We start from the raw sequence: 12,317 nt of genomic DNA on the forward strand, positions 1-12,317 counted from the left end.
CGATGCAGGGGACGCGGGTTCGTGCCCCGGTCCGGGAAGATCCCACATGCCGCGGAGTGGCTAGGCCCGTGAGCCATGGCCGCTGAGCCTGCACGTCCAGAGCCTGTGCTCCGCAACGGCAGAGGCCACAACAGTAAGAGGCCCGCGTACCGCAAAAAAAAAAAAAAAAAAAAGCAATTTGGATTTTCTTCTAGGCACAATGAGTAGTAGCCCCTAAAAGGTTTTAAGCAGAAAAGCGATGCGATCTGATTTATGGTTTTTGTTGTTTGTTGTTTTTTTCCCTAAATCACTGGTTGCTTGGATGGAAAATAATTTAGACAGGAATTAGAGTAGAAACAGAAAGACTAGTTCAAAGGCCATTGTTACAGTCCAGGTGAAAATTTTGGTGATTTGGACTCAATAGTGACAGTAGAATTAAGAGAAGAGAATGGATTTCAATACATTTTGAAAGTGGAATCAACAGGACTTACCTGGGTAAATGTTCAACTTTGTAAGGCACTTCATGGAGAAGCCCCTTAAAACCTCCTCTTCCTTCCCACTTGGGCTATGATTTGTGCTTTTGCTGGGATACAAACAGGAAGGCAGAGTCTATATCACTTTAAGATGATTACAGTCGCTATAAGATACCATTTTATAGTTAAAATAAGGATTAATTAAAGTGACAGATTCTTTCATTAGTGAGAGTAGTAGAAGACATTCTTACAAAGTTCTTTAAAGGGTAAAATGATAGGAACAATCAAAAGTGTTCATGTATAAATGCATTAAAAAGCTTATGTAGTGTACATAAATAAAATTGTCATGTATACGACTTGTCTTCAAGGAGATCTTTTCCTTTTCACATGTTATAGGCAGCTGCTCTTTTGCCGGGTAACCTTGGGAAAGTCTTTCCTGCAGTTCAGTGCAATGAAAATGGCACATTCTCCTCCAGGACATCACTCAGTCACTGGTCGACCCAGTGTAAATGGACTAGCATTAGCTGAATATGTTATTTACAGAGGAGAACAGGTAATTCAGTTTTATTTGCTCATCTTCAAAAATGCTTTAGAGCCATACTTTAACCTCTTACTAATCTTTTAAATTGACAAGGCATATTACCTTAAGAGCTGGATTTCTTTTTAACTCATATTTGGAAATTATTTCAGACTTAAAGAAAAATTGCAAAGATAATAAAGAGAATTCCCTTATACCCTTTACCCAGGTCCTCCAAATGTTAACATTTTAGCATCCTCTCTTTCTCCTTTATCATGCTCTCCCTACTGTATGTGTGTATACTTTTTTTTTTTTCCTGAGCTGCTTGGAAGTAGGTAATAGGCATCTTTCTTTACCCTTCAGTTCTTCAATGTTATTTCCTAAAAACAAGGACATTCTCTTAAAATTGTTAAAATCAGGAAAATATCATTAATGTAATATATCTAACCTACAGACCTTATTCAGATTTTGTCAACCATACTTTTTTTTTAGCTTCTGTAAAATATAATTAATTAGAATCCTGTATTTAATAATTAACCTCTCTGTAGCAAAGAAATGTATAATTCCCTCTTGCTCTTAGTGACATAGATCCAGTCAAAAGCATCTCTAGAGCATTGTGTACTGGGGATATGTATCAGGATCACCTCAGTTATTAAAAACAAACACATGCTTAATACTCATCCTAGACCTGCTGATTCAGAGTCTAAGGCATTGGAGTCAAGATAAGGCTGTTTTGGGAAAATGCCCTTTGATGATTCTGATCCACAGCACTAATTTAGAACCTCTTCTCTAGGAATCCTTATAATAAGTCTCCTTTCAAAAAATGTGTTTACCAATATTTGAATTAATCTTTCTCTTCTAGGCTTATCCTGAATATTTAATTACTTACCAGATTGTAAGGCCTGAAGGTATGGTTGATGGATAAATAGTTGTTTTAGGAAACTAGCAACACTGAACCTAAAATCATCTAAGCAGCTGGTGGCCTCGTAAGTTTTACTCCTTTGCTGAGAAAAATCATCTTGTCCACAAGCCTGTGGCAAAAGGTTAAAAATGTGAAAGGATTTTAACATTCTGACTTGATAAAGCTTTAATAATGTACAGTGTTTTCTAAATATTTCCTGTTTTTCAGCACTTTAACAGATGCCATTCCAGGTTAAACTGGGTTTGTCTGTACTAAATTATAAACAGAGTTAACTTGAATCTTTTATACGTTATACATTGATTCTAACAGAAACTGTAATTCCCCTCAACAGAACTCATTTTACTAATATAGTACTGTGTTCTTTAAAACACAGCATTTACACTGAATACAGTTTCATTTGTAAAACTGTAAATAAGAGCTTTTGTACTAGCCCCATATTTATTTACATTGCTTTGTAATATAAATCTACTGTTTTAGAACTGCAGCGGTTTACAGATTTTTTTCATATGTACTGATCATCTGTACTTCATCTTACATCATCATGATTGAATGATCTTTTACCTTTGATTCCAGAGGCTATGTTGAGTCGTTAGCAGAGACCTTGTCACTTGGGAAGGATTGATTCATCAGATTTAATTTGCTGATGGAAGCATTTATGTCTCATTAGAAGTCTTTCCCATTTAAGAGCTTGTTTCATAAATACTCTGGGAGTTTAATTTGTGATAACTTTGTATGTATAACACACATTCCAAAGAGCTCTAACTATGATGGTCCTGATTATTAAAGACACTTCTTTACTAGCCTCAAACTCTGGGTTTCACATTGGAAAATTTTCTCATGTCTTTTTGTGAAAATTAGAGCAAGAGCTTCTATTTTTTAGAGAGGCTAAATCCTGCCACTGAACAATTATAGTGTTCTTTTCATGGAATGTAAATAGGAAGTTGAATTTTCAGATGTGGGAAGGGTAATCCTGAAATTTTTCCAGTCTGTTCTAATTACCTTAAATCTAAAGGGAAAAAAATAGCAGATGGGAGTGGGTAGTATTTTCTCCTAAGTATTTTTCTCCTGTTCTTTTTCTTTGGCCTTACTGTTTTACTTATAGCCAATCTATACACCATAGGTAAGCTCAACCCAAAACCATGAAATGTAGGTGTCCCAGTTCTCTCCTGGCCTCCTGAATAGGCAGGTGCAGTGAAATGGGTGCTTCCGCTCCTGGGTTGCCTCATCATGACATGGTACACCCACTTGGAAATAACGCTTTGTTTATGCACCACCTGGTGACCAGGCTTGCTTGGCAGCTGTGGAGGGGAATGCTATCCCATAAAATGCCATTCCTATTTTTTAACGTAAAACTATCTTTTCCATGAAATATGCTAAAGCATCTTGGTACAGAGACATGAGTTACAGCTTGGCAGTCTGTTTGTTGACTGTAGTTCCCTCAGAAGTCAAGGCAAGATTGTTACCCATTAAATCTTTGTTAACGAGGCTGTTCCCCTTCACTCTCTGTACCAGTTCACATTTGTTTTACATTTTATTCGGTCTCTAAATTAACTGGGCTTTTGCAGTAACTTGTACATAAAGTGCTAGAAAATCATGTTTCTTGTCTTGAGTAAGAGTTAATCACAGTAAATGCATTGCATATCTGGAGTTGTGTTTCTATGATGTAAATTGTGATCATTTAAGAGGTCAATTCCTGACCATGAAGTGCTTTTATACATCTCTCTAATAATGGTAAATATGATCCTAACGTCATTCTTGGAACACAAATGGAGTGTGCCAAATTTTATGTAATTTTTCAGGTTCTGGAAGCTTCTAGGTTTTATAATTAGAAGATAATGAGATGAGTTAATGGAGTTTATATTTACATACCTTATCTCTCAACATTTAGCCCATATTGCTCACCCTATGAGTGACTCTGGAATTGCTTATCATGTAAAATCATCGTGGTCTATGAGTTTACGATATTGCAGCCTGTGTTGTTTCATCTAATCCATTGCTTAATTAGTGTGTTGCTTTTCTATGAATGATTATATTGTGGTTAATATGTTAGCATGGCAATATTTCAGGTAGCTTTTTGTTAGGAGCTTGGGGGGGTTTGGGGGTGACTTGGGATTTCTTTGAAGTTTTTGCATGAAATACCTTACTTTATGATGATGGAATTGCTTTTTCTTTTGTCTTGTGATTTTTTTTTTAAGAGATTTAACTTTTTGTGTGAGTAGTACTATTATATCCATCTTGAGTGTCTTACTTGTATCACATTCCATACCCTCATTTAATTCTTAATAAACTGTTCACTTGTTTTTCTGGGTAGCATGGTAATTACTGGAATAGTATAAATGTGTTGAATGGTCTTTGAGAAAATGTATTAAGATTACAATAAACCACAATTGCAGGAAAATAATGTAGTTCTGAGTCTAATAGTGATAAAGACTGCAGTTTAAAATTTGAAATACTGAATGTTGTGACCACACCTGCTCAGATGCTTTAAGATGAAAGTAGCTGTCAGACGCTTTTAGACATTTAGTCCATCCTACACAAGTTTTGGCAAACCTTAAAGGTGTTTCCTGGGAAATCTATCTTTTTTTTTTTTTTTGGCCACACCACACAGTTTGCAGGGTTTTAGTTCCCCGACCAGGGATCAAACCTGGGCCCTCTGCAGTGAGAGCTTGGAGTCCTGACCGCTGGACTGCCAGGGAATTCCCCTGGGAAATCTATCTTAACTTACAAAGAGGAATAGGAATATATTTTTGTATTCTGTGTCATAGAAAATTTCTTTATAACTTTACAGATCTTAAAATTTAGTAGTATTTATTATTCTTAAAAGAAAGTATAGTAAGATAAATGTATTTTAGGTTTCATATAATATGCTAAGTGTCTGTGTGTGTGATCAGGTCCCTGCTTTCCATAATAGGAGAATAATGGTGCAAATAATCCATAAGTCATTTGGCTTTGAAATATTTTTCAGCAGCTTTATCTTACTGCTTGAGTTGGTATAATATTAAAGTGTTCGCTTGCTAGTTCCTAAGCATGCATGCCATTGTATGATGTGATCCAGTTGTTTGCAGGGTGATGAGGAAAGAAAACTTGCAAATAAATTTCCCTAAGCTTTTGTGATTAGTATTCCTGACTGGCCCTTTACCTACTGTCCTGTCCTGTTAGAGGACTAGAGTAACAGAGGAAGCAAGTGGTGGTGTACATTCTTCACCAGGAGAACTGCCAGATTTGTATAGAGTTAGACTGTAATGTGGCCTTTTCACTATCTGCTGAATCTCTACTGGCTGCCTCCTTTTCATGCTTACTAGCTGAGGAAGACTGACATAAAATACTTAATGATACCTTCTTCGAAGGTTCTTGCTCTCCACATACAAGCCACCATTGTCAGAAGTGTCTTCTCCACTTTATTATTCATCCACAGTTGTCATCATCATCACAAAAATCTGCACAAAGCCCCTCAAATGGTCTGCCAATAAATACACTGGAGAGCAGTGCTATGCAAAAGTGGCCTGCAGGTGGGGCTGGTCTGCAAACTATTTGTTACCAGCCCATGGAGAGATGAAAACAAAAATTGAGAGGAAACTTTTATAGCAGTTTGACATTGATGCAATGTTTTAAATTTCTTTTTTATTTTTTATTATTTTTTTTAAGGCCATGCCATTCAGCATGTGGGATCTTAGTTCCCCAACCAGGGATCGAACCCGTGCCCCCTGCATTGGGAGCATGGAGTTTTAACCACTGGCCTGCCAGGGAAGTCCTCTTAAATTTCTTTAACTATAATATTGGTCTGCAACAAATTGGAAATTAAGAGGAAAACAAAAACAGTAGTCCCTCACAGATACTTTGAAAGGTAGAAGAAAGATATCTGTTTTTTTTTACCACTAGACCCATCACTTAGCACAGGCTGACACATAGTAGTTCTCAGTAAATTTTTGTTGAGTGAATAATGATTAAGTGATTGGGCTCTAGATGGATCTGGATTTGAATTTTACCCTATCCCACACCAATTTTACAGCCTTGAACATATTACATAACCTTTATAAGCCTTACAGTACTTATCTCATAGGTTTGTTGAGGGAACTAAATGATTTTCTGTATGTGCCACTAAGTGCTGTACTTGGCAGAAACTGGTTATTTTAATTATATTATTATTTCTCTGAATCCCCAGGACCAGTGGTTGAGTTTTCTCACTTGTCATGGAGATATAGAACATAGAATTTTAAAACAGCAAAATTTATTTGCCACTGGACTGGTCCCTTTGTTCCAATGAAACCTTAAGAAGCTCAAATATGAGGTATGTATGTCCCTAGGAGGCTGAGGATCTCGGTTTGAAAAAGACTGACAAAAGCACACAGACATTACGGCAACCTGGTTGGGAAAGGAAGACATACCCATAACCCAAGCCTGCATCATATTCCTACAGTACAGAAGAAACAAACTCCACTCAAATGAACTCATGATCAAAAGTCCAAAACAATCCACTGTGAGCATAAGTCAGTAGACACAAACTTAGAGCTTTAGCACCCTCACAAACTTAATGTAGGATGATAACTATGGAATAAGAATATTTAAAATGATTGGCTGGGGGAGGAAAGCATAAAAATCATTAGAAAAGATGACACTGAAAAAGGCAAAGTAGATTTGAAAAGCTAAGTCTTTTTGGGAACTAAAAAAATGTATAATTAATGAAATTAAGAGCCCCATGGACAGATTAAACCACAGATTGGGCATATATGAAGAGAGAATTGGTGAACTAGAAGATAAATCAGGAAGATACCCTGGTTATAGCAGAAGAAGGGATGGGAAGTAGGAAAAGGCTAAGAAACATGGAGAATAGAATGAGAAGATCCAACATAAAGAATAGGGGAAGGAAGATATTTGAAGATTTTTCCAGAATTTTAAAGGAGGTGTGGATCCTCAAATTAAGAAAGTGTAACAAATATCTCCGAGAGTGAATAAAAACAAGTCTGTTTCTAGACATACAGTACAACTACAAAAGACAAGAGAAAACTCTAAAAGGAACTAAAAAGAAAAGTTACCTGCGAAGGAATTAGTAGTTATTACCTGCAAAAGAATAACTACGCTGGCAGCAATATAGGCCAGAAGACAATAAAATAAGTTGTAAGTGTTGAAAAGAATTGATGTTAGCCTTGAAATCTATACAGAGATAAATTAGCATTCAAAAGAGAGGATGAAAAACACATTTTCAGAGTTTGCTGAAAGAACTCATAGGATTTATTCCAGAAAGAAGGCAGTTGAATCCAGAAGGAAGGAGTGGACTGCAAGAAGCATGGTGAACAAAGAAATTGGTAAACGTGTTGGTAAACAGACTGAAATTATACTCGTGTAAAAAAAAGAATAAGTACTTTACTAACTCATAAGGAATCATCTTCAAGATACAATAAATGAAAAAAGAGGTTGATGACTATGTATGATTTGGTACTCTGTTTGTATAAAACAGGAAAAAGTACAGTATACATTTGCTTCTTTATGCATAAAACACCTCCGGGATACACACAGACTATTGGGAGGACACCTAGGTGCCACGGGACAGAGGTGTTGAAGAGACTTTTCATTGTATAGTCTTTTATTCCTTTTGAATTTTGTAGCAGGACTATTATTTTATATTTATTTATTTATTTTTGGCTGCATTGGGTCTTCGTTGCTGTGTGAGGGCTTTCTCTAGTTGCGGCGAGTGGGGGCTACTCTTTGTTGTGGAGCACAGGCTTCTCATTGTGGTGGCTTCTCTTGTTGCGGAGCACGGGCTCTAGGCATGCAGGCTTCAGTAGTTGTGGCGCATGGGCTCAGTTGTTGTGGCTCACGGGCTCTAGAGCAGAGGCTCGTTAGTTGTGGTGCACTCACTGGCTTAGTTGCTCCATGGCATGTGGGATCTGCCCGGACCAGGGCTCGAACCCGTGTCCCCTGCATTGGCAGTTGGATTCTTAACCGCTGTACCACCAGGGAAGTCCCTAGCAGGACTATTTTATCTATTTAAACAAGACTATAATAAAATAAGCATTGTCTATAAAAATACCGTAGGAGTAATAAATAGATATGAGATTTTAAAAACAAGGTGGAATTTAAAGTACTACTTGACAATAATATGGGAGATAGGAGAAACTTTAAAAGTGTTGATGAGCTTCAGAGTTTAAGTATACATATTAAAATTTTAAGAATAATCACTAAACGAGTAGAAATAGAACTGTAAAGATAAAAAAAGGTAAAAGAACACTCCAACAAAAGTGCGGATCATAGGTGACTCATGTACTTTTTTTCTCCCAAAAGGTATGAAAGAATCTTAAACGAGTAGGAAATTGTCTGTAAAGGGGTATGAACAGGCTGGACATTCCTGAAGTGGGGGGGGCGTCAATGAGAGGACCAGACGTCAAGAATAGCATTAAGGCTCCAGTAACTAAGTGTAATAATATTGGTGCAGGGATGGATTCATCTGACCAACTGAACAGAGTATAAATGGGATTTTTATATACACCAGAGGTAGCACTACAGATCATGTGGGAAGAAGGAGCTGTTCAATAAAGTGTTAGGAAACAACTGGTTATGCATGTGGGAAAAATTTGTATATCTGGATGCATACACAAAAATCACTTCCAGATGGATTTTATATGGGACTTAATATGAAAATCAAAATATTTTAAATGTTAAGAAAATACAGAAGAAGACTTTCTGATTCGGGGATAAGAAAGAGCTTTTAACTGAGCTTCAAAGAACACTTAACCCCTAAAAGAAAAGATTGATAAATTTGTATTAAAATTAACATCTGTTCATCAAACGACCTTTGTAAAGAAAGTAAAGAGGCAGGTCACAAAATGGGAGAAAATATTTGCAACACATTTAAAGGGCAAAGGATTCATATCCAGGATATATTAAACTAAGGGGGAAAATGAGTAAAAAATAAACAGGCATTTCTCAAAATGGGAGACCCCAGTGACCACTAAGCATTCCAAAAAATGCTCAGCCGTATTGGTAATCAGGGAAATTCAAATTAGGTAACATGGTAATACCATTTTACACCTGCTGGAATTGACAAAAGTAAAAAACTTGACAATGCAAACTATTAGAGGATGTTGATCTCTTACACATTGCTGTGAGTCTGAGTGCTTTGGAAAACAATTTGACATTACCAGTAAAATGAAAGAGCTTACTTCTGGGTGTATAAAGAGGAAACAATAAAAGCAATAAAAAGAAAATAATGTTACGTAGAAACAAAATAAGACTGGCACAAATAGGATACTATATGCTATTCTTGGATAGAAAAGTTCAATATTATAATGATTTTGGTTCTCCTTAAGTAAGTATATAAATTTGCCATGACCTAGTAACATACCAGATTGACACATACACACTACTATATGTAAAATAGATAACTAATAAGAACCTACTGTACAGCACAAGGAACTCTACTCAATACTCTGTAATGACCTATATGGCAATAGAATCTAAAAAAGAGTGGATATATGTATATGTATAACTGATTAACTTTGCTGTACAGCAGAAACTAACACAACTTTGTAAATCAACTATACTCCCATAAAAATTAATTTAAACAAAAAATACCAACCCTTTTGAGGCAAGGGGTGGGAACCTATGCAAACTGATTCTAAAGCTACTGTGGAAAAATAGATATACAAGGATTCTTATAAAAAGTTTCTGAGAAGAAGTACTGAAGGGCTACTAGCCATATCACATATTAAAAATTTTTTAAACTATTAAACAGTAATACTGGCACATAAGCTAATTACTGGAATGGAATAGAGAGTCCAGAAATGGTCTCAGATCTACTGTAGGGAAGGTATGATATTATGAAACTGTGGGAAAGATAATGGTCTTGCAACAACTGAGGAGCCATCAAGACAAAATAAAGTTGGACCCTTGTTTCTTACATCAAAATACTTCAGTTGAGTCAAATATGTAATGATAGAAAGTGAAACTACAAAATTACAAGAAGAAAAACAGAACAATGTTACCAATATTGGTATAGCAAAGACCTTTCTGATTATAACAAAACCCAGAAGCTCTGAACAGAGAGATTGATAATACCAACTTCACAAAAATTTTGTCTGCAAAGTTAAAAGATAAGTGGCAAATCGTAAGAAATATTTGCAGCACATAAACGAAGAATTTATTTTTTTAACATTAAAAGCTCTTCAGAATCAGGAATCAAAACACCAACAACCGAATAGAAAATGAGCAGTATACAGAGAAGGAAATTAAAATGGCATTTAAAGAGGAGAAATGCAGCTTAACTATGTACCGTGGTACCATTTTCCGCTTCTACCAGTAAAGAAAAGATGGAGTGATATTCAGAATATTTAACAGCCAGGCACTGACCAGTCAGAAGAGACTGAAGACCGCCTCTTCTGCCTGGTGTTAACCCTTTAGTTGCGGGATGGTGGGAGACTGTGGGGGAAGTAGGGCCTCTGAGCTATCTCTGAGGCTCTAGATAGCAGAGAGGAGCACTCAGGACTGGGGGCAGCAGGTAGTTACCAGCGGGCACAGAAGCATGCCGATATTTAACAACCAGTACAGTCCCACTGGTGGAAGAAAATACTTCTCTAGCTTCATCGAGAAACAGCCTCTAGAAGGAAAACTGAGTAGTACTTGTCCAAATTTTAAATGGGTATACCCTCTGAGGAAGAGGACCTGTGGTAAGGAAATACATTACAGCATTATTTGGAAAGACAGAGTTACAAGCAGCACATCTCTCCATCAATAGGGGACTGGTTAAATAAATTACAGCGCATTTATACACCAGAAAGTCTGGAACCATGAAGAGAATGAGCCAGTCCTACATGTACTGATCGAGATAGGTTATTGAGTGGAAAAAACAAAAGCAAGGTTCAGAACTGTGTGTAGAGTCAGTTACCATTGTAAAATACAGAGAGGAAATACCAACACACAGGCATACTTGTGCTGAGGAAGAGATCCAGGTGGCAGGAGACATGGGGGTGGAATGAAAGCAAACTTTCTATTCTGTATCTATTATACTTAGAATTTTGTACTTTGTGCACTCATTTAAAAATATTTGTCTAAAGATGAGATTTGAGTTAGGTAATGTCTAAGAGGTTTTTTTAAGCTGTAAGTCTGGAAAAGTGTGACCAAAACTGAACTGAGAAATCCCCCAAGGGGGGTTGGGGGTTGGGATGAACTGGGAGATTGGGATTGACATATATACACTACGATGTATAAATACGTAACTAATGAGAACCTACTGTATAGCACAGGGAACTCTACTCAGGGCTCTGTGGTGACCTAAATGGGAAGGAAATCCAAAAAAGCGGGGATATATGTATACGTATAGCTGATTCACTTTGCTGTACAGCAGAAACACAACACTGTAAAGCAACTATACTCCAATAAAAATTAATTTTTAAAATAAATCCCCCAAACCTGCTGTGCCTTCAGTCTTCCTCTTCGTAGTGAAAGGTCTCTCCATCTGTCCAATTGTTCAAGACAAAAACCTTGGAAGTCAGCGTCCTCTTTCCCTCACAGCCTACATCAGCTCACCTGACCTCCCTGCTTTCACCCTTGTCCACTACCGACCCCTCCCCTCCCCAACCCAACGCCCAAGTCCCTTAGTCTACTTTCAACTCAGGAGCCAGAGTGATCCTTTTGAAGCATAAGTCAACTATGTCACAAAACCCTGCAGTGACTCCCCATTTCACTCAGAGTAAAAAGCTGAAGTCCTTAAAATACCCAGGTTGACCCTACTCGATCTGCCACTGCACCCCTGTGATGCCATTTCTCACTCGACCCCTGGCCACTCCAGCCTTCTTAGCATGGGCATGCTCCCACCCTCAGGACCTTTGCAGGGGCTGTTTCTGCAGCTGAATGCTCTTCCCCAGCATTCTCTGTAATTCGTTCCCCACCTTCCTTCCTGGTTGTTCAGGTATCACCTTCTCAGGAAGGTTCTCCAGAACAACCTTATTTTAAATGCCATTGCATACTCCCCAATCTCCCTTAACTCACTCCCAGTCCTCCCTACCCTGCTCTGTTTTTCCCTATTAAACTAAAAAGTTCTAAATTCATATAATTAACATATTTATTCTCGGTCTCCCCACACTAAAAGGTAAACTTCACAAGGGTGGATTCCACTGATGTAGCCCCAGTGCCTTGAACAGTGCCTGGCAGCTACATAGGTGGTGCTCAATAAACAATTGTTAAGTGAGTGAGTGGGCGTATATGTTCTTCACTCTGTTCTTTTAAAGTCTACTCACCATTATATGGAGAAATGGCTAGTACTGGCATTACCAGCAGCAACAGTAAAAAGTAGTTTATCAAATCCACTACTGGCAATAACACCAAGAATCATAGCTATCATTTTTTAAACTCACTACCGGTAATAATATCAATAATCACAATTTTCAATTCACTATCAGTTGGATCAGTAATCACAATTACCATGTATTAAATG

The 12,317-nt window shown here is 37.3% G+C and overlaps 1 protein-coding gene across 4 annotated transcripts in view; it reads left to right on the forward strand.

Moving 5' to 3' along the window:
* TNKS2 (tankyrase 2) overlaps window positions 1-4,190 on the forward strand; it is a 64,651-nt gene extending 60,461 nt beyond the window's left edge. For 3 of the 4 annotated variants that reach the window (XM_024121232.2, XM_024121234.2, XM_024121233.2), the window contains 2 exons: window positions 849-1,005; window positions 1,832-4,190. In XM_024121232.2, coding sequence (XP_023977000.1) covers window positions 849-1,005; window positions 1,832-1,894 — 220 coding nt within the window. In that variant the 3' untranslated portion in view covers window positions 1,895-4,190. Of the gene's footprint in view, window positions 1-848; window positions 1,414-1,831 lie in introns of those variants that run through there. The other variant, XM_024121231.3, reaches the window with a different exon arrangement.
* Window positions 4,191-12,317: the final 8,127 nt, after the last annotated feature.

Source organism: Physeter macrocephalus, chromosome 20, assembly GCF_002837175.3.
Source record: "Physeter macrocephalus isolate SW-GA chromosome 20, ASM283717v5, whole genome shotgun sequence".
NCBI classification, from domain to species: domain Eukaryota; kingdom Metazoa; phylum Chordata; class Mammalia; order Artiodactyla; family Physeteridae; genus Physeter; species Physeter macrocephalus.